The 22,186-nt window shown below is 53.1% G+C and overlaps 1 protein-coding gene across 1 annotated transcript; it reads right to left on the bottom strand.

Moving 5' to 3' along the window:
- Nucleotides 1-907: 907 nt before the first annotated feature.
- Nucleotides 908-22,085, bottom strand: FSTL3 (follistatin like 3). Its single transcript, XM_065422272.1, has 5 exons — nucleotides 22,010-22,085; nucleotides 12,149-12,334; nucleotides 6,089-6,304; nucleotides 1,477-1,704; nucleotides 908-960 (listed from the first exon to the last, which is right to left on the bottom strand). The coding sequence occupies exons 1-5, from the start codon at nucleotides 22,083-22,085 to the stop codon at nucleotides 908-910; spliced, it is 759 nt and encodes a 252-aa protein (XP_065278344.1).
- Between the last annotated feature and the right edge of the window lie 101 nt (nucleotides 22,086-22,186).

Below are 22,186 nucleotides of genomic sequence, written 5' to 3'. Positions count from 1 at the left end.
GGTTCTATCCCTGCTGCCAATGAGCCACTCAGGGGCATGGCATTATAATGGCAAAGGTTTGCCCAGCCTTGCCCGTTGTGTGAAACCTGGCTTCGAGGGCAGTGTGCGAGGTTGTGTTACCTCTGCGTCCTCACTGACATTGCTTATTACATGGGAACCTGGATTGGACAAGCTTAGGAAAACAAAAGATGCAACAACCACAGCTTTGAACTGAGTTTCCTGCCGTCGGGAGCTGTCCATCCCCACAGCTGAGCCCCTAGGACAGAAAGTCCCTCAAGGGAAGGCTCAACCTCACATTCCCGCTGGACAGGTCCAGGAACTTCTGCAGATGGGGGCACCAAGAATTAAAACAAAAAAATAAATACGCCCGGGAGTGCTGTCTTGGGGCTAGTATACAGCGTGGGCCCAATTCTCAGGGACACTAAGGCCCTCTGGCAGCATAAAGGGGCCTTAAAAAGGTGGAAATGGCTCCCAGACAACCCTCCTGCACGTGGGGGCCTCCCCAGTCAGTGTAGAGCTGGTGTAAAGATGGTACAATGGTCCTGCTCCCAGCCCACAGCCCAGACTGAAGACATGGTTGGAGTGCTCTGTGCTACGGCTAGTCACTGCCTCCCATGGGGAGCAGAGCATAAGTTAGAGCAGCCTAGAGGCTGCTCTAACTTACACCAGGCTCTGAACCACCCAGGACTATGAGGAGCAGAAAGGTGGTTTAAAGCCACCCTAATCTCCCTCCCGTGCCCCAGACGCAGGAACGGAGTAATGAGAATCGGGCCCTATGCGTCTGCATAACATAAACAGATATAAATAAGAATCTTTCATCTTAATAAATATCAGGTATATGGTTTGTACAATATACACATAATGCCCCTGTCTCCTGGGTTCAGCCTCTTGGCAAAGAAGGAGTGTTTCACACATAGTTTTCTTCGGCATCGCCCACATCGAGGGGGAACTTGGCCACAGCTGTAAATAGAGCCATAAAAGAAAATGAGCTGCAGGGCAATATTAAACACTACAGTCTGGAGGGCTCAGGGGACCGGGACTGGGCCATGGAGCATTTCATCTCCAGGTCACTGGTGTAACGTGGCCCATCACAAGAGTGGTCAAAAGTCATCACTCTGCTCTCGGGACAGTTCTCAGACCAGTCCCCAGCGGGCAGGTCTCTGGATCAGGGGAAGCTGAGCACCTGGGATCATGCCCCATCTCTTTAAGCTGAGCGGTAACAGTCAGAAGCAGAAATTGGACGCTCGCAAACGGAGGCACTAAAATTAGAGGGCACGGGACTGACAGGAAAGAGCCATCAGCCTGGGGAATCCCTTTCCACTCTCAAAAGCCCCTTACAAGTGTGGTCTGGGTTGTTTCTCAACACATCTTTACGCAAGGTCTGACTGTGTGGAAGGACCTACCAGCCAACTCTGAACCACACCCCCATCCACCATACCCAGGTGAATGTTCTCCAGGTGAAGAAGTGAAACATACCTAAGCAGCTTCCGTAGTGACGGACTCCGATAGATCTGCCCAAGAAGCAGGTTGCCCGCCGTAGATGGCAGGCAGACGGGTAGGTGATGTTGTTGTTGCCGCAGAGAGTGTGGTCCAGGGTGGAGGGATCCGGGCAGGGGGCCGTTCTGCACATCACACAGTGGGCGCTGCCCGTCTGGTCCACAACGCAGGTGTGAGTCCCGGGGCACACCACGCTGGAGCAGGACTCTAAGGGAAGCAGTCACAAGCCGGAGAGTGAGCTTGGGCGGAGCATGTGTGCGCGTGGTTTAAGCTCCATCAACGAAGGATCATTGTGGACCAAATACTGCTCTCAGTTTCACCAGATTAACTCCGGAATAACCCCACTGGTTTCAGTGAGGTTTCTCCAGCTCTACACTGAGGTAACTGGGAGCAGGGTTTAGCAACAAGTTTCCCTGGAAATTGTGCTTCCCCTCTTTTATTCAGCACAAATCCAGATATTTGGCTACTGGCAAACATTTGCTTCTCTTCACCAGCAGAAGGAAGAAGCCTATGTGGTTTTAGACGGTGCTGTGCATCTGATGGCTACTTGTTCGTGCCTCTGTAGATCTGGGTACAGGAGCAAATCGGATCATAAGTGCAATGAATCCCATGGCCTCATCTGCCCCTGGCATGACACTTGCACACTTCCCCAAACCTCAGTGGATGTAAAACCAGTGACCCTTCCTTTGGCCCCTCTCCACTGCCCGACTGATGGTCTGTGACCTGGGTTCTACAATTCACTCCAAATTAAAACAAGAAGCAAATAGTGGCTTTACCATCCCTAGGCACTGCCCAGCCAGAACCAAATGGAACCGGCAAATTGCTGGGTTCTCGACCCACCGAGCAGTCACAAGAGTGCGAACCCGCACGCTAAGCTAGCCAGAACACATGGAGCAACGGCTGATTTCTGCTCTGACAGCCCGCCTGCGTCCCATCTCTGCTGTGTACACACATACGCTCACACACGCCAGCAGACGGGGCATTCCATGGCAAGTGTGCGTCATCACTTACTGTAGATTATAAACACTCTTTCACAGGGGTTTAAAACTTCAGCTCTTTTTGAAGCTGGATCAGGCGGTGACTCGACAGCCCAGCTCCCAACTCCCCAGATTTGGCTTTTAAGATGATTTCGACAGGAAGGAATTTCAGAGAGGGGGCTGGCAAAAATAATTGGCGTAATAAAGCTGCCAGACCTTGGCAGGTTTGGGATGTTTTTCTGGTCTGTTTTTTTTAAAACAATAGCTGGATGCATCTAAGTGACATGTTATGGGCCGCTGTTCTTTCGTCGGTGATGGACGTAAAACCCCCATTAAATCCAGAGCTGGTTACGCATCAGAAGATGCTACTCTAGTGTAGAAATATACAGCGCATTCAATACTGGGCATCGTATTTCAGTGAGTACATAGGGCTTAAAAATCCCATTGCTCAGTGAGACTTTGGAGCTGTCAGGTCCTGTCGCCCTGCCCCTTGTGCAGTTATTGCCGAAGGAGGATCCCTTATGAAGGAGAAGGGCAGCATTTTATACCCACTTCATGCTGGTGCGATTGCAAAAGCCTTTAGAGTCATACACTTCCTATTGCAATTTGGAGCAAATGAGGATATACGTTGCTGTGCACTGTTAAATATCTGCCACTTATCACCCAGAGGTGGCTGCATTTCAGTGATGGATAAAGTAACCCCCACAGCGGTAGATCAGGTTGCAAATTTCTTTGGGATGGTTCAGGTTACCTAAAGAATAAAAATAACGCCTTCCATTTATCACCTTAACTCCTCAGCTTCCGTTGAGCCTCGTCAGCTTAGTACATACGGGGCCACATCCACAACTGGTGTAAATGGTCATTGTTCTATTTATGACAGTTTGCAGGAGCTGAGCATCTGCCCTCTGCTACGTGAGGTTATGCACTTCTCAGAGGGTGTGTCTACACTGCACACTAAGCCCAGGCTATGTCCCACGTTTGAGCCCAAGCCCCACTTCTGTCCACACACAAGTCAATAGGACTCGGGTCAACAAGCACTCAGGACCTGGGTCCTAGGACTCTGGGAGGAGGCTGGGTCAAGCTCTGTCACTTTGCAGTGTGGTCGCATTAGCACAGCTGGGAGGTTTACAATGTGGAGACATACCCAGAGACTCGCTACAGCTCTTAGATGCAGCAGGGTGAGGTAGACACGGGGGGCCTAATCCTCATCTCACTTACACCCAATGTACATCAGAGGAAAACCCATGGAAGCCAGGGGAATTATCCCAGTGTAAACGAGATCAGAATCAGGGAGTGAGTTTCAACAGGTTCTTCACCAAAACCTCAAAGACTTCAGGGTTCAATGCTGCCACCGGTACCCATGCTGAGTGGGATCTTGCTAGGCAAGGCCCTCCCCTGGGGACTTGCTATGCAAAGAGAGTGGCAGAATCGGGCTATTCAGTATTCGAAGATTCTGGTTCTTACTCATCATTTGCTACATTTATCCCAGCTGCTGGACACATGCAGACCCCCTGGTTCTCTCTGGCTCAGGTCCCAGCCAGCGCTACACATTGTCCTCCCCAAGTCCTGGCCCCAGTGCAGCTCTGCTCAGGCAAGCAACCAAAGCAGGATCACTAATGCAGACCCGGTGCTGGGAGTTTTTACAGTGAGGCGTCTCATCCTGCTCAGGGCTGGCATGGGTGGTGCTGCACTGGGGCTAGGCCAACGGTGGGAGAACAGCTGAGACTCTAGCCTCAGGGGACATGGGAGACAGTGATGCCTAGTGGACAGAGCACTGGACTGGGATTCAGGATTTCTTGGTTCTATTCCACCAATGACCTGTTGGGTGACTGTGGGCAAGTCGCTTCACTGCCCTGTGCCTCAGTTGCCCCATGGGTTATCATGACACTGGCCTCCTTTGTAAAAAGTCTTAAGCTCTACTGGCGAAAAGTGCGAGATAGGAGCTTGGTATTGTTATTTAGGAGGATAAAATAATGCAACATCTGCTCTCCTCACGGCATTTCCACCTAGGGACAGAAACAGCCGGGAGAATGACAGATCTCTCATACTGGGCACCCTGTCACATTAAAATAACCCATGAAAAGACATACAATAAAACTGGAACTAGGCCCGAACCAGATTGGCCCCACCTTGGCCCTTAGTAGGGTGACCAATGTCCCAATTTTATAGGGACAGTCCCGATATTTGGGGCTTGTCTTCTATAGGCGCCTATTACCCCCCACCCCCGTCCCGATTTTTCACACTTGCTGCCTGGTCACCCTAGCCCTTAGAGAAGCCCAGATTTGAACTCCATCTCTCTGGCCCAGCTCTGCTCCTAGGCCCCCAGAGCACCCCTAGAGTGATTGGCTGAATAGGTCAGAGGCCCCGCAGGAGACAGAAGCCTGGGCTCCCACCGCAGCCCTTAGCATTGGAAACTGGGCTATGGAAAGTGAACGCTGGCCGGGGCGCAGGGATGATCCAAACGGAGCAGCAGGGATCTGCTGAGTGGGGCCCGCTCAGCCCTGGAACCAGCTGCCACGTCTCAGCCTGGGCACGGCCGAGGGAATTCACGTGTCTCCAGATTGGAAAGGGTTTGGGGATCCTGAGGGATGGATTAACCTCTCTCTCGATGGCCCTGGAGCATGGTCAGGAGGGGCCTCAATTTAACAGCTCAGCTGGAAGACCGTGCCTCAAACAGGGCAACCCCCTTTCAGGCCTTGGCTTGGAACATGAGTCATGACGGGGGCTCTCTCGGACCCTAAAGCTTCTGGCTCAGAGGCAAGAGGTAAGAAGTGGGGGAACGGCCTGTAGGTCAAACCCAGCTCTGGCCTGCCAGCCCATGTGCCAGTGACCCACACGCTGCCGTCCAGAGCTTTCCTCCCAGCTCCACTCTTGCGTTGAGGGGGCCAGGGATAGCTCAGTGGTTTGAGCATTGGCCTGCTAAACCCAGGGTTGTGAGCCCAATCCTGGGGTAAAAATCTGTCTGGGGATTGGCCCTGCTTTGAGCAGGGGGTTGGACTAGATGACCTCCTGAGGTCCCTTCCAACCCTGACATTCTATGATTCTATGAATTCTGACCAGGCATAAATGCGTGCGGCTCCATTGGGGGTGATGGGTTTCCACCCACTAACAATCGACTCTAAATAGGACCCTGCCCTTCCACCACGAATTCCCATTTCCGCTGCAGGCGGCACAGCGGGCATGTCAGGGGAACAGCCCCAGGCTCCTTGCCCAGTATAGAAATCTCCCACGCTAGAGGGATACGCCACGGGGACCTCAGTAGGGGAATCGCTGCAAAGTCACCTCCAGGGGACAGGAGATACCAGACATGAGGAGAGGGGGAATGCTTGTACCGAGCCTTGAATGTGCTAGGGCTGCAAGCGCCAGCTACTGGGGAAGCTGCCCTCGGGGAGGATCAGCTGCCTTGGTGGAAAGGGTGACCCGTGAGAACATCCATCTTGACAGCACCGGAGAAGCAAGGACAATCTGAAATGATTGAGCACCATTTCCTCCAATTACCAAGGGAACTTGAAACACACTCGCGTTGGGGGTTTTTAGGATAGTTCCACTAAGGCTGCCCGTCGCATGCAGGGAGAGGGCCAGGGCGCGGGAAGAGAAAGGGGGGCCCGACGTACTTTTGCATTTGCCCTGGTACATCACTTCCAGGTCGGGGTGGTCTCTGCACTTTGCGGTCAGCAGCTCGCACTCGTTGCGGTAGGTGTAGCCATCCGAGCCGCACACTTGCAGCTTCCTGGGCAGGCTGGAGCAATCCGGGGCACAGGCGCAGTGGGGACGGCCGTGTTTCATCTTGCAGACTTTACCAGGGCCGCACTCCACCCCCTCGCAGGTCTCTGGGGGGAAAGGAAAGAGGCATTAGCACAAGGGAGCCCCCACTCGGTTTGCACCGGGGCGCGTCCTCTCCCTCTGCAGAGGGATCGAAGGCTGCAAGGGGACCGGGAGACACAGGAGCGGACCAAGAACCAGCTGTGGTTCAAATCTTGCTCACCAGCCTCCTGGTGTGAGGCAAAGATGAATTAACCCCCTAAGGCCCACAGGGACTGAAATCCTTTCTTTAATCACAGGACAGGAGCAAGCAGTCCAAGCTTCCCCACAGCACCTCCTGTTATGAGAGTGCTCGATCAATGAGGGATGGCGGCGCAGATCTAAACAGCGGGTCCACAGTGACAGTGCCAGTAGGGGGCGCTCAAGACAACGCAGTATTGGTCCTGGGTTCGATCGGACCAGTGATGCCTCTTGTTGAGCCCTGTCAAAGGCTTCTTGTATGCTGCTCTTTATACGCCAGCTGCTCTTAACAGCCCCCAGCTGGGCCAGAGCCTGGGGGAGAGAGGATACAGCACCGCGGCCTGCTCAGTCCTTGGACTCTGCTGGGGCCACCATCGAGAGTGCTCACTCCCGTGCTGGCTTTTGGGACGTGCGGGCCCGTCTCCTAAGAACCCCCCCCCCCAAGACCCGCCCAACTCGTTACACAAACAGATGGTAACAGCTACTGGTTCTCGCTGGGGTCAGCCCTGGGGGATTGGATGTGGAAAGCTCCCCGGGCTTTGTCTAGACGAGGGGTTGTTCCCTCCAGCTTGAATGCAACTTGCCCTCCATCCGGACGCAGAACTTCCTTGATTGAGCGTTCAGTTTCAGATCATGCCCGGTAGCCCAGGCTTTACCCTGCGTCACCTCAATCCTGTGTAACTACAGGGTAATGACACAAAGTCCTGAGCCACTCAGCCCCATAACAGTCTGGTTCCTGCCCAATGGGAGCTGTGGAGCCGGCGCTTGGGGCGGGGGCAGCGTGCGGAACCCCCTGGCTGTCTCCACACATAGGAGCCGGAGGGGGGACATGCTGCTGCTTCCGGGAGCTGCACAAAGCCATGGTAGACAGGGCGCCTGCCTTAGCCCCGCTGCACCGCCAACCAGACTTTTAACGGCCCGGTCAGCAGTGCTGATCGGAACCGCCAGGGTCCCATTTCGACCAGGCATTCCGGTCGAAAGCCGGACACCGGGCAACCCTAATAACGGAGCAGATCTGCAGCTTGAAAAGTCGCTCCATTCATCAGCGGAGTCAGACCGGTTTACAGCAGTCGAGGGGCTGGCCCCTATGTTCAACTGCCAGCTGATTTTTCTTTTTTTTAAGAGACATTTCTTTCTCTCGTGCAACAGAGAACCCTGCTCTGTTGTGCACGGCACCCTCCAGAAAGCCCAGCCTGTGCACGCGGCTGTGTGATCAACAAGTTCTCTTTCCCAAACAATACCCAGCCCTGTTTCGCTCCAGGCCTCCGTGACTTGAAAACGAGAATGGGCAACAGCGAGGGGGGAAATCTGTCTGGGACGCCTCTTTCCCTACGGGCAGGGGAGGAAGAAACAGATGGCTGCATTGTCGCACTGGGTCGCCTCCTAGCAAAAACAGTCTGCGCGGGTTCAACGGGGCCGTTGAACTCATGTGCGTGTGTGGCAAGCCGCAGAATTTCCCCCGAACCCAGAAGACATTTGGGGAGTGCGCAGCGCGAGCCGGGGGGAGGCGACATTGGCTCCTATGAGAGGCTAGTTATCACGTCTCCAGAGATTGGAGGTGTGCAGCGGGGAGGAGAGGGGGGAAATCAGGTTGCTCCAGTGGGAGCATTTACAGCATGTTCCACAAGTGTGACTCGGAACCACTGCCCCTGCTTTGCAGGACGGCTACCTTCCCCAGTGCTCTCGGCATCTTCTCTAGCCTGTCGGCCGCGGGGTCAGCTTTACTGCCCCGTTTGGAGCAGGGGAACACGGACGCCCACCACGGTATTACTTGAAATGTGTCTCTTTGGACCTAGAGAACTCTCCCCCTGCGGAGTCATTCCTTCACTGAAGTGGGAGGCGGGGGGCTTGGGGAATGTGACCCCAGGAGCTCGGGGGGGGGTGGAGGAAGTGACTCCATTCAATAAGGGGAAGGGATTGACTGTGGACATGGTGTGGTGCGGTTTCCCTGGAAGATCGCGTAGGGAGGAAGGTGGAATTCCCCCAGGAGTTTGTCCCTATTTCGCAGAGGGGAAATCCCCTGGCAGGGGACCAGCTGCTTTTCCTGTTTGCACCCGGAGCTCTATATCCAAGCAGTAGCCATTGCCTGGAACAGGGCCTGTCTTGTGAGTCAAAGTCCCTAGCTCTGCCGGGACTGAGTAAATGAGTGACGTGGGGCTAGCTCCTGCGGACGAGCCTCGGCTGAGCTCGCCTGGCATCGGCCACGCTCCAAACAGGCCACGCCCTTCGGCGAGCTGGGCTGGGCGATTCCAGCACGCGCAGGGCTCTCTCTGCGCCGGGGTGGCAGTGAGGACTGCTAGACAGATAAAGCATGAGCCTGGGGGGGCGTTGCCACTGCTCCATTCCCAGCAGCCCCGGCCCCTCGCCCAGGTTAGCTCTGCAGTGCCCCGCCGGGCCCCAGAATGCCCCAGAAGGAACGTAACCTGCCTCTGACATGGAACCCTGGCACCCTCCTCCATTCAGGAGCCCTGGGGGTGCTGCCTGGACCTTTCTGCCACTCTCCAGCGGACCTGGCTGCAGAGCAGGGGGAGACACTATGCTAGGGGCAGAGAGACACCGTTTCTCCTGGAGCAGAGCCAGGAGCTGGATCACAGATACAGGTCGTCCCTCCTGCCCTTTTCCAAGGCCTCCTGTGCATCGGCTAGCTCTGGGGGAGGTTCCTTTCCGGCACCTGGGGAACGGGCAGGATCAGATTGGACTTTATGGGGGTTTCTGCAGTGTGGGGAGTTTGTTCCTCCTCTTGCTTTGGGATCCTCTCGTCTCTGGGATCCTGAGGCGCTGATAAATCCCGTGCAGCGGATCGGTGCCTGGCTAAAGCAGCAGAGCTAAACGTAAGCAGAAGCCGAGCAGATCAAGGAGCTCTGTTACCTCCTCCTGGACAGGGTGAGTGAGGAAGGCTGGTTCTCAGCCCGTGTCGCAGGAGAGCTGGGTTTAATTTCTGGCTCGGCCACTGATTCATCACGTGATCTTTAGCAAGTTGCTTAGGATTTTCAGAAGGGCTCAGAAGCACCCAGGTTGTCCAAAGCTCCTGGCCCCCACATCTCTCTGTGCCTCAGTTCCTCCGCTGCAAAACTGGGAGAATAATCTTCCCTTTGCCTGCCTTGTGCATGTCAATTGTAAGATCTCTGGGGGAAGGGCTGGCTCTTGCTGTGCGCCGTGCCTGGCACAATGGGGTCCCAATCTCAGCCCTGCGGTGCAGGCCGAGGTGCAGTGAACAGTAATCATTGACCTGGAGGCGGATTCTGACTTCCCTCATTAAATCAGGGCCTCTACCTCCGTTCCCTCCCAGCGCTGCCTGCCACTCAGCGATGTCAGACATCAGAAGCAGACCCAATCCTCAGAACCTTGAATTGGGGGAAGTTTCAAGTCTGAATCCTGCAGCCTGGGCCTGGTCTCTATAAGGAATCAAGGACCGGGAGGGCAGTTTCAGTTTTACCTCCAGCCTCTCTCACTACCCGTCACGTTGTTCCCCTTCTGGGGACCTCTCCAAGGCTGATTTAAGGGCAGGGAGGCAGCAGTGTCTGTGATCAGGCACGAGAGGGGTGCATAAGGGCGGGGGAAGGCTGTTCGTTAATGGCCTTTGTAAAACAAATGACTCAAAGATCCACGCGACCTTTCCAACCCACTCCCTTACAACTGCGGTCAGCAGGTCTTCTGGCCTGTCCTCACATGGCCGTGCAAGTGTGACGGGAGGATCCGTGCCTCTGGCTTGCTCCGAAACATCTGGAGGGCTTGGAACGCACAAACTGGAGCGTTTCCATTTTTTGAACTAGCCCGTTCTATAAAGACGTTTGGAGATGTTGAAAGGGGAGAGCCGTAAATAAATAAATGGAAATCTGCGGCGGGCAGCTGGAAAGGGAGGATCTGGCAAGAGGAAACTGTTATTTCACCGGGAACGAGCCGCTGCAAGCCGGCTTAGCACACTCAGATCTCTGCTCCTCAGCGGTGTCCAGGGCTGGAACTGCGTTCCAACAGGACTGGGGGGAGTTGCACAGTGTGGGGCGGCAGTCAATCGTCCTACGCTGCCCCCTTGCAAGCCCCCATGCAGGGGGCGGGGCCAGCAGTGGGAGGAGGAGTCTCCACAGTGCACCTCATGGACACGCAAGGCTCCTCTGGAACGCGGGGCAGCCCATAGGCAGCTGTCACACAGCGCCCGCCTGGCGTTATTCTGATCGATGTCAGGGGCCGTTCCAGTCCTCGGGGCCACCCAGGATCCTGAGGGCATGATGCCAACTTCGCCCCCTTGGGCTCTTGCCTCTAGTTGGGGATCTTGCTGCTCGTGCCCTGCTACCCCGACCAGCACTTCTGCTCCTGTTGCTCTAGGATTTGGCTGGGAGTGGCGGGGCAGGGAATAAACCCCCGCACCTCCTGATCCTGAGGAGGGCCATGACAGGGGGAACCTCCAGGTCGTCCCTCCCCCACATGCAGGAGCAGGGAGAAACAAAGTCACACACGTTGGGCCTAAGAGCCTACGTCATCATTGACACCAGTGCAAAGTGAGCGCAAATGGCTCCCCCGTTCCATGGGGGTTCAGTTTACACCTCTCCGCACGGGTGTAAACAACTGCGCGCCAGACACGGCAGTGACTTGGCTCAGAACCAACTCTGCTGGTTCCATGTCGGACCCCAACCCAAAAAGGGGCCTGTTTGTCTAGGTCCGCTGTGGCCGGTCTCCTGAGCTACCAGGCCAAGATGGTGGAAATGCTGCAAGAACAGACAATGGCTGGAGATTTCTGGTTTGTAGGACCAAACTCCCCCAAGGGCGACGCCGGAGTCGATGCCATTTTAAATGTGACCCCAAACCTCTGCTCCTAGTGGCTGTTTGTGATCTAGTAGCTATGACAACAGACTGGGACTCAGGACACCTGTGTTCTTGTCCTAGCTCTGCCTCATGTCACTCTGGGTAAATCACTTCCTTTGTTTCACCTCCCATCCTTTACCTGCTCTCGCTATTTAAGCGAATATCTTTGGGACAGGGACAGTCTCACTCTGGGTACTGCTGCAGCTAAAGCGCCACAGCATAAGACACGTCCTGTGTTGACGGAAGGGGTTTTCCTATCCAGGTAGTTAATCCATCTCTCCAAGAGGCAATGGCTAGGTTGATGTGAGAATTCGTCCGTCAAATTAGCCACGTCTACACCAGGGGTTAGCTCGACCTGTGACGTTTTTCACTGTCCTGAGCCGTGTCGCTGGGTTGAACTAATTTTTAAGTGTAGACCAGGCCTTTGCGGTTAGCTCCACACTGCAAAAAAACCCACAAACACCCATGCCAGCGAGTCTCCGAGCCCAGGTCAGTGGACTCGGGCTCCCGCTACAGGGCTAAAAATAGCAGTGTCCATGTGCCTGCTCTGGCCAGAGCCCGGGGTCTGGGACCCAGCGAGGGGAGAGGGTCTCAGGGCCCGGGAGGGAATGTTGACACTGCTATGTTTAGCCCTGCAGCACAAGCCCGAGTCAGGTAACCCGGGCTCGGAGACTTGCTGCCACAGGGTGTTTTTTTGCAGTGTAGACGTACTGTGTCTCTAGATGCTCCCATAACACTACGCAGTATTTATAATAAAATACAATAGGCTCGGGCCTCCCGCCCCTGGGCAGGCCGGGGCTTCCTTGGGCACTTTGCCGACGTAAGGACAGCGGGGCGGCTGTATGATTTCAGCCATCAGCAAGCACATCTACCTTTGCAAGGATGGCAGGGCACCAGCCCGAGGAACCCCAAGAGGCTGATCTTGTTGCCTGGCTGGGTGTAGTTGGACCAAGCGACGTCAACGTTGCTATTGCCGCAGCATTCCTCCCAGGTCACGTCGGCCTTTAGGATCATGGTGCATTTTGCTTCCTTCCCCTGCTGCAGCCAGCAGATCCCACCTGCCAGGAGAAAGCAGACCATGAGAACCACACTTGGGAGGCTGTGTCCTTAAGATGAAGCTACTGCGTTTATTGGGTAAAGCCACTCCCTGGACAGAGAGCCAGCCCGAAGCCTTTGCACGGCTAAAACAGTGCATAATAGGTGCGAAGTAGTTCCCCACCTCCTGGTGCTTCTAGATACTTGCAGTTCACAAGCTGGCTGTCGCCCCTCTTCAAAGACACAACAGAGCTCAACCTCGGGGTGGGGGTGGGTGGTGGTGGGGGGAATAAACTAATATTTAGGGCTGGATTTGCAAAATGTGTGTCAGCCTGCTATGGCATGTGCAGCTGCCCCATATGCATGGGCTTTGCACAGGTGCACACACATATTTGTGCAGGTGCAGGCATTGGGCCCGGCTTGGGAAATGCAGGGGGTGCTGAGCAGCACGGTCTGCAAATGGCTGTGTTTGAGACAGGCGGTCTGTCTCTCTCCCCTCACTCCCTTCTAGTGCCTTCTCTGAGCCAGACCTGCTTGCCCCTCACCCATCTCTGGCATTAGGCTCTGGAAAACAGACACGGGGTAGTTGTTAAAGAGAACAGCACCAAAACCCTAAAGTGGCAGTTCCCAAACCCCTTCATTTTCATCTGTAGGGCTGGATACTCATGAATCTAGTTCTACAGATGCGGCCCAAGCTATAGTCCTGAGCTCCAGACAGCAAAGACCCCAAAATTGAAAGAGATTTGGCAGTTCTGTCAACTCCAAGCATTCAAAAATCATGAGTTGGGCCCCAAAATTCCATCAGATTGGCTTAAAAACCATGAGACTTTTCAAAAATAGCAACTTTGGGATGCTTTTCATTTGCCTTCCCGTATCGTAGCCTCTAGCGGGTCACGTTTTCAAGCTTTTCTCAGCAATCACAAGGGCTAGAATCTGTTGGGGTTTTTTAAATGAAAGTCGAGATTCTCTCTTATTCACATGAATCCAGGATCTGGGGCTTTAAGAAAGGCACTGAACAGCACGAGGCTTGCAATTCAATCGCAATTCAATCCTAACAGTGGATGTGCAAAAAGAGGTTTCAATCTGGGATTAGATTTCAAGCCTCCCTCCAAGTGTCCAGGGACATTTGGCTCTGGAGATTCTGAGCTCTCCCTCGTTACTTCCCCCTTTCTTAGGTTTTCATCGTTTATAACCACCCATTCAAAAAAAAAAAAAAGAGCACAGAGCATTCAAGCAAGACTAGAACAAGCTGAAAAGACCTGGCACCTCACTGGCAGCACAATGAATTGCCCTGGCCTAAAACACCCCATGGATGCCCTGGTGCCATGACCCCGGGCTGGGCTAAGCTGTGGAGAGTGCTGCCCTATGTCCAGTGTGCAGCACTGCAAAACTACCGGCTGTAGTGGTGGAGCAGACGTGTGGGACCATGAGTGGTATGGCACTTGGGATCAATCCTTCTAGTATGCAGCCATGTCTTGACCATTGGGCACTGGAGACAGCCCCTTGGGACACAGCCAGGCCACTGGCATTTGATCTCACTGAGTCAAAAGCCTGTTTGTTTCTTAATCTCATGAGCGAATCATTTCTTTTTTCTCTCTCTCTTGTGAGTGATTCCTTTGCCATTTCCTTCCTTGTAAACCGGCCACTGCTGACGCTGGTTGGTTTGTTTTCTCATTAGCTTGATCTGGGGTTTGTTAAACGGCTAAAGATGTGGGGGCCAGTTTCCGCCCTCAGACATGCCGGGGTAAATCTGGAGTCACTGCGGTAATCAGTGAAGTTACTTGGGGAGTCACCCCAGTGCACACGGAGATCAGAGTCTGGTCTGAGCTTCCCCAGCCCGCAATTAACCTGACTCTGGTTGGGTTGCAGTAGCTCTTTGCCCTGGGCAATTGGAAGCTCCCGAGGGAAGATTTCTCACTGCAGCCCAGCTTTCTCTGTTCTATAGAGGAGAAGATAATAACAGACTCTGTGTCTGGGCCCTCTCTGATTAAAAGCGCAGGACACCAGGCCACTAACTGAGGAACAGAAGGTTCCTAGTCTCCCCCTCTCGCCCCCGGTCACTAGTCTAGACGGGTGGGGTGTCTGAGCAGAAACAATGGGAAGAGGGAGCCCGCTGTCTCATTCAGGAGGGTTTCTCCCACCCTGGCCTCATGCAGGGTTAATCCTGAACAAACTCACTGAGTTCTGATCATTCTGGGTGACTAACTGCTGGGCCCCACTCCCTTTCTCCCAATCTCACAATGCTGCAGCCAAGGGTAAACCCACAGAGATGACCCTGGGGCATCCTAACATTTGGAGTATACTCCCTCCTCCCCACCCCCATTGGTCATGGACAGGGGCTGTCACTCCTCTTGCCAGCACAGTGTTTCTTTGCATACGACCAGGACTTTGGATTCTGCTCTTAATCTTACCCATGTTAAAGGCATCACAGAGGGTGTAAACCAGAGCAGGATTCAGCCCTGAACACTGACTTGGTCCTTTGTAAATAGCACTGCACACATATTAATGAGTTAATCCTCACAGTGCCCCCTGGGGGATGAGTGAGGATCACGCCCCTGATGGGGAAACTGAGGCACGGAGTGATTTTAATGGGTTGTCTATATGGGTATAATGCCCCCTGTGGACATTCTTATTCCAGCATGAGTGGCTTTTTTCAGTTTAGCACAATAAACTAACAAAAAAAAAGAAAAAGGTACTTTATATCTTTGTTTCCACATGCAGCTATTCCAGAACAACGATTCCTGAGTAACTCCATATTTGGACACTCTCGTTCAGAGTACCTTGTTCTGGTTTAGCTTAATCTACTTGTGAATTAAGCTAAACAGGGACATTTTATTCTAGAATAGAGCGTTCACGCATGGAGTTATTCAGAAATGGCTATTCCACTTTAACTTCGCATCCCACCTTTATCCAAAATAACTTCCAAATCTAGACAAATCCTAGTGGTCATGCAAGGAACTGTAACCACCATAGAACTAGTTTCAATTCACACCTTAGCTTATCCTGGTGTAACTTTCCCATGTGGACAAGCCCTACTACAAAGCTTGCCCAAGGTCAATAACAATGCCATGCCACAGCAGGAAATAGAACCCAGGAGTCCTGATTCCTAGTCCTCGGCTCTAACCTCCAGACCACACTTCCTCCTAGTGGCAGGACTAGAGGGCTGAGTCCCAATGTTTGATCTAACCCAGGGGTGGGCAAAATTTTTGGCCCGAGGGCCACATCGGGGTTGCGCAACTGTATGGAGGGCTGGGTAGGGAAGGCTGTGCCTCCCCAAACAGCCTGGGCCCCGCCCCCCCATCCGTCCCCTGACTGCCCCCCTCCGAACACCCAACCCCTGCTCCTTGTCCCCTGACCGCCCCCTCCCGGGACCCCCGCTGCCTATCCAGCCCCCCTGCTCCCTATCCCCTGACTGCCCCGACCCCTATCCACACCGCCGTCCCCTGACAGCCCCCCCAGGACTCCCACCCCCATCCAACTGCCCTCTGCTCCTCGTCCCCTGACCACCCCCTCCCGGGACCCCCTGCCCCTAACTGTCTCCTGGGATCCCCACCCCCTTATCCACCCCACCCCCCCGCTCCCTGTCCCCTGACTGCCCTCCCGACCCCTATCCACATCCCCGCTCCCTGACAGGCTCCCCGGGACTCCCACTCCCAACTCTCCCTGTTCCCCATCCCCTGACCGACCCCCCAGAACCTCCTCCCCATACAATTGCCCCCTCCTCCCTGACTGCCCCCAGCATCCCCCACTCCCCGCCCCCTTACCAGCAGCAGGAGCTCGCAGCCCCGACACCAGGCCAGAACCAGCTGCGCTCCCCACGCTGCCCAGCGGGAGCGGTGGGCCAGAGTGTGGCCCACATGGCTGCAGGGGAGGGGCTGGGGACTAGGCTCCCAGTCCGGGAGCTCAGGGGCCGGGCTGGATGGTCCCGTGGGCCATAGTTTGTCCACGTCTGATCTAACCACTAGACAACACTGCCCCCTTCAGAACTGTACATTGCGATGACGTGGTTGTCAATGAGCCCGGAATTTGGCCCTGAGCTGCTTATTCATCTGTTAATAATATTAATTGGGCTAGACTCTGCTTTGTTACAAATCCCAGCGACATCCATTCCGGAGTCACGCCATTTTCACACTGGTATAAGTCAAATCAGCCTCCGAGGGTTTGTCTACACGTAGAGCGCTGCCGGGGCAGTAGCGCTTAGTGCAGACGCTACCTACAAGAGCTTGTCCCGTCGGCGTAGGGGCTCCCCCGCCCCAAGAGGCGGTAGCTATGTCGACTGGAGAAGCCCTCCCATTAACACAGTGCTGTCTACACCAGGGGCTAGGTCAGTATAGCTACATCGCTTTTCCACACCCCTGACGTTGGTTTGTAGTGTAGACTCACGCGTGTAGTCTGCATGTCACAACGTTAGCCCCGAGCCAGATCTTTGTCCCCTCTTGATAAAAAATGTTGGGTTTTTTTAAGCAAATAAACATCCTCTGCAGCATTTGCAACCCAAACATTGCAACATTCTGCTGGTGCAACTGACTGGAAACAGTGAAACTGACCAGCCTGTTGTCTTGTCCAAGTTGAGAGCAATGTAAAAGGTAAACAAAGAGCAACCAGCGCAAGCCAGATCCTGCTGTTACTACTGAGTGTAGTAAGGCTCTCTGTGAGCTGAGGGGTGAAAACATTATTACTATCCTGAGTAGTCCCATTGATCCTGGGGACAGGGACCTTGTTCTGAAGTGTTTGCAGGATCAAATCCTCTAAAATAGATTGTTAAAATGCTTTCAGTTTTAAGTACCTGGGACATTACAGGGAGAGGAATGTGTTTGCTTTTAAAGTATGCCGGCAACCGGTGTAAATTCACATCACTGCACTGAATTCAACGGCGTTACAATGATTTACACCAGCTGAGGATCTGGCTCATGTTTTTTAATTTAGCACATGATAAGGGGCTTGGAGCAGAATCCAGGTTCCCCCCCCCCCCCCCCCAAAAAGGTGGAAAGTGTTTGGATCCACGATTTTTCACCCATCTCTAAGTCCAGATGCTAATTCTGGGCCTGATCCCAAGAAGCGCTGAGTTCCCATCGAAGTAAATGGGAGTGGCAGGCGCTGAGGCCCAGATCCCCAAAGGTATTTAGGTGCCTAGCTCCCATGGGAGTCAGCCACCTAAATACCTTTGAGGATCTGGGCCTCTGCCCTTGTCTGCCACCTCTTCTTTCAGTCCTGTTTGCCACTGCCACAGCCCCGTGTGATTCCTTATTGCTTGCTGCAGAAACTGTGCTGCCCTCTCCCGAACGTAATTCATCAAGGGGAAATCTCAATAACTGGCTGGGTACTAAACTCGGATGCAAAATGTGGGGAGCTTTGGCCCCCCTCACGGCTCTGCCAAACCTCCTCATTCCCGACTTGCAGCCTGCCTGGCTGTTCCAGTCCTAGACAACCCACGCACAGCTCTGTCAGTCCTCCCCAATCCTGGCCCCAGCAGATCCAACTCCATCAATTCCAATCCCGGCATTCCACACAGCTCTGCTGCAACTCGGCCAGCCGTTCCAGTGCTGGGCTCCCCACACAGCTCTCTGTCAGTCCTCCTCAATCTTAACCTGCAGCTGCCCCATTCCTGGGCTCCCCACTCACCTTGATCCTGACCCACTCATTTCTCTATAGCATTTCCACTAGTCATAGGTATTTAAAGTGCCACTGGCACCATAGAAATAAATTAGGTTAGATCCAGGAAATTAATTAAAATTACCCGAGGACCTCCCGATTTCATAGCATCTCAGTCTCACGAATGTCCGTTCCCACCACACCACCCCAAAAGCTAGTGAAAAATATAAGCACAAGTATTAGAAGTGGGCCAAACCCTTCCCCAGGAGCCTCCTTATGGAAGCAAGGTCATCCTTCCAGTAGGATTTAAATTCATTGCAGGCTGGGAGATGACACACAGCTACCGGGGAGGGGAGAATTTCTAAATTTGGATACAATCCGAACAAGGTTTTCTGGAATCTGGCTATTTTAGAATAGTTTAGTTGACAAAATAATTTGCAAGTGAAGAGGGGGTCAGTTGTCCTGAGCCTTATGAGAAAAAACAACTGTTTTAAGATTATCACTAACATTTACCCTGTGTCGTTACTTTAACACATCCATTAATCCCATTGCTACTACATAGAACAACTTCTTGCATTTCTAACTGTGCCTAGGTACCATACTGTTGGCACTCTTTAGGGTCCTTCAAATCCTAGTGCCTTTCAACTTGAAGGAACCCCAACGCACTGTGTAAACTTAACCGCCAGGAGAATTTATACGCAAGTAACACTTCTGCTACCGCTGAAATGCAGCTAGGGAGGAGCACCGAATCTGTTTAACAAGGCTGCACACCAGTTCAGGGAAGAAAGAAGCAAATTAGAATCCCATATCCAATTGCATGCTGCAGGGGAGAATTGGAGGGAGACAGGTTGCAACTCTCCGAACTGCAATTTGGCCTGGACCTCGGGGCAAACACCTGTATACTTGTCCTGGGTTCTTTAACGAGGAGGAGTGGTCGCAAGCTTGGTTTTACAATCCCTGGGAAGGAGTTAATTCCCCAGGTTCCTACTCAGGCAAAGTTCCTGTTGATTCCTAGGGTGAAAAGCTGAAAACAGGAGTTGTGCCATTGATTTCAATGGAACCAGGATTTCACCCCTTAATCTGTGCCTCAGTGGGGACTGAAACCATCTATGGTACTTCTCTAGCCCCCACTGCTGGAGTACCTGAGCTCCTTACAAACTTTAATGCATTTAGGCTCCCAGCATCCCTGCGAGGTAGGGGAAGTGCTGTTAAATGGAGAACTCAGGCACAGAGGCTCAGATGTGGAGGAAGGGGAATTGAATCCAGGTCTCCTAAATCCAGGATCGTGCATAGTCACCGGATCATCCTTCCTCTATGAGAATAAGAACTCATTAAGGACGCCAGGGTTTTGACCCAGGGACTGCCTGTGTGGCACTGTTAGTGCACCTAATCCCCAAGATTTAACTGGATCTTGGCTGATATTTGTAACAATTCTTTTGATTTCAGCAAGGGTCCGAATGGCCTGTGCTCCCATTGCCAGTCAGCAACTGTATCTCATACAATGTGCAAGCTGTAGTAATTTTATTCAGATTAGACCAGGTTCAGAGGTGCACTGAGTATCAGGGGAAACATTGCGGTGCAGGCAATGGCACAGATTTGTCTTGTGGCGAAGGCATGAGGCTGGGATCTAGGTCCAATTCCCAGCTCTGCCCTGTGGCCCTTGGGTAAATCACATTAAAGTCCGTGTCTGTAAAACAGGAATCCTACCTCCCAAGGATGCTGCAAGCATAAAATCTATGAATAATTGCAGCATGCTAAGATGATGCCATAGCTAAGGTGATTGGAAATATTTTTGAAGTAAGGTCCCCATTGACCTCGCTCTATCACTCAAGGAAGAAGCAAAAACCCACTGCCTGGCAGAATTCGAGCTTTATATACAGGCTGAGCAAAACTGCAGTGGGAACTTGGATGCTTTAAAATGTTCTCGTAAGATAGGGATTTGTTAGCTAGCTGGCATCTCTGAGGCAGGTTCCCCGGTAGACAGCCATTAGCAAAATTCCATAGGCAAACCCCACGCTTAGTGTTATTTTATGTTAATATTCTTAACAGAAAGGGGCACAAGCAGCAACCTCTGTACCTGGCTTTGGAACGCTCCAGTTAGATGGATCTGGGGTTTGGGGATGCCCCTTTATAAACCCGAGGGGCCTGATTCTCCATTACCTTCCATCTTCAGCAGCAATTTGCAATGGTAAAATGCTACCAGAACAGAATGATAGTACCTGGTACTCACTTGGCCCGGGGGTAAATGACCGCACGAGGCAATGGAAAAATCAGGCCCATGGGCAGGGCTGCTAAATTCAAGTCGGTTCCCAGGTTTGGATTCTGAACGCCCAATGTTTCGAGCTGGCGTTTGGAAATCATTTCTAGTTTTTAAACGGATAAAACTCAGCACTATGGCTGCCCTAGAAAGCATGTGCGTTCTCTTGCTTTTGAGATCCTTCGGGACTGATCCTGATGGGAGGTGAGCACCTGTGGACGTCAGTGGGAGTTATGGGTACTCAGCACTTTTTAGGAACTGACCCCAGTGGGCGACTTTTATACTAACGCCAACTTGGTGAAACAGACCAGCCGCAGTATACTGAGATAGCAGGGGACTTGGCTAACTTTTGCCTGGAATCTCTTTGCTTGAGGCTTCCTTCCACAATGAAATCACAGCCTTTATGACACTGCAGTCTATATCAGTATGATCATGATAGTGGGACTTCATCCTTATGTCTTCACACAGGACCAAATGGGGCAGGGAGAGAAGCTATGGGGGAGGGCTGAGGAGGCTCAGAACCTCAGAGGATTGGGCCCGTAACAAGCCTGGTGAGAAGAAATGCTCCTGTGAAGCACACCAATAGCTACAAAAACAACGAGGAGTCCGGTGGCACCTTAAAGACTAACAGCTTTATTTGGGCATAAGCTTTCGTGGGTAAAAAACCCACTTCTTCAGATGCAACATGTTGTGGTTTTTCACCCATGAAAGCTCATGCCCAAATAAATCTGTTAGTCTTTAAGGTGCCACGGGACTCCTTGTTGTTTTTGTGGATACAGATCGGCTACCCCGATACTGGACACCAATAGCTAGTCTCCAGTAGTGGCCAGGGGTGAACGACCATAATGCTAGATTTATAGTGGTTCTCAACTTTTCCCATACTGGGACCCCCTCCCGGCCTGGGATCCCTCGCCCATCTAGCTAGAAAACCCCTTCCCATTTAGCAATCTGAGAAGGGGGAAAGTGGTCACAACCTCCCCTCCACACACACCTGTTTGTGACGACCCCTAGGGGATTGCTCCCCTGAGGTTAAAACACCTGCTGAATTACAACACAGGGAGGCAATTTCTTCCTAAGCCCAGCTGGGGAACGGTAAGGACCATGTGGCAGGTAAATGGATGGGTGTTCGTCTGGCATCTCCCCCAGTCTGCCCCAATGCAGTTGTCTAGACTACACATGATTTGCACAGATCCAGAGTTGCTGCAACCAACCCATCCCATAGATGATTCGTTTTAAAAGTTTCTAAACTCCCAAGTGCAAAGGAGCCGAAGAAACATTGAACAGCCGCCCTGGAGCTCCAGCTGGGGACTAGCCCAGCTCTCCAGAGCAGGAACTAGCCAGACCGTTTGGAGCACAGGTAGTTTTGCAGCCCCCCAGGGGCACCCCACTCTGCGGCAGCTCCCACACGAACGGCCGCGTTACGGCCGGACGAGGCGTGCGCTGCTAGGAAGTTCATCCAACACCCAACCAAAGGTGCGCCTTGCATTGGTGCTGACCGGGGGAGGGGGCAGGCTGGGATCCTGATCCTGATCCGTTCGGGACAAGGTCCGGTCTGAGATCAGAACCGGCTTTGAACTACTGGAGACCTTTAGCGCTGCAGAATAGCAACGTTTAACCTAACAACGGGAAAGGGTTTTATTTTGGAGGGGGAATAATCCCTCCCACCCCCCAACTTCTACCCGGCGAGGTTTGCAAAGCTCACCTGCATACAAGCACGCGTCTGCAGCTGCCTGCCCTTCCCTAACTCCGGGCAGTTTGCTTCAGGGCAGCAGCGGGTTGTTTGGGGGTTTTTTTTGGCCGGGGTTGTTGTTAAGAGCTGCACCTGGAGCAGCCTCGGAGAATCACTTACCCTGGACGGAGTCCCCTTCCCCTCCAGTGATGTGACACCACATCCCAGCCAGCAGCAGCATCACCCAGGGCTTCATGTTGAGCCGAGACAAGCGATCAAAACCCAGCCAGGCAGCCCCAAAACTTGAAAAGTTGGGTAGTCAATTTCCCACCCCCGCCGAGCCCTCTCCTTTGCCCC

This window comes from Emys orbicularis, chromosome 24, assembly GCF_028017835.1.
Source record: "Emys orbicularis isolate rEmyOrb1 chromosome 24, rEmyOrb1.hap1, whole genome shotgun sequence".
Lineage (NCBI taxonomy): Eukaryota > Metazoa > Chordata > Testudines > Emydidae > Emys > Emys orbicularis.
The sequence above is the reverse complement of the archived record's forward strand: the minus strand, read 5'-3'. Positions and strand labels throughout refer to the sequence as shown.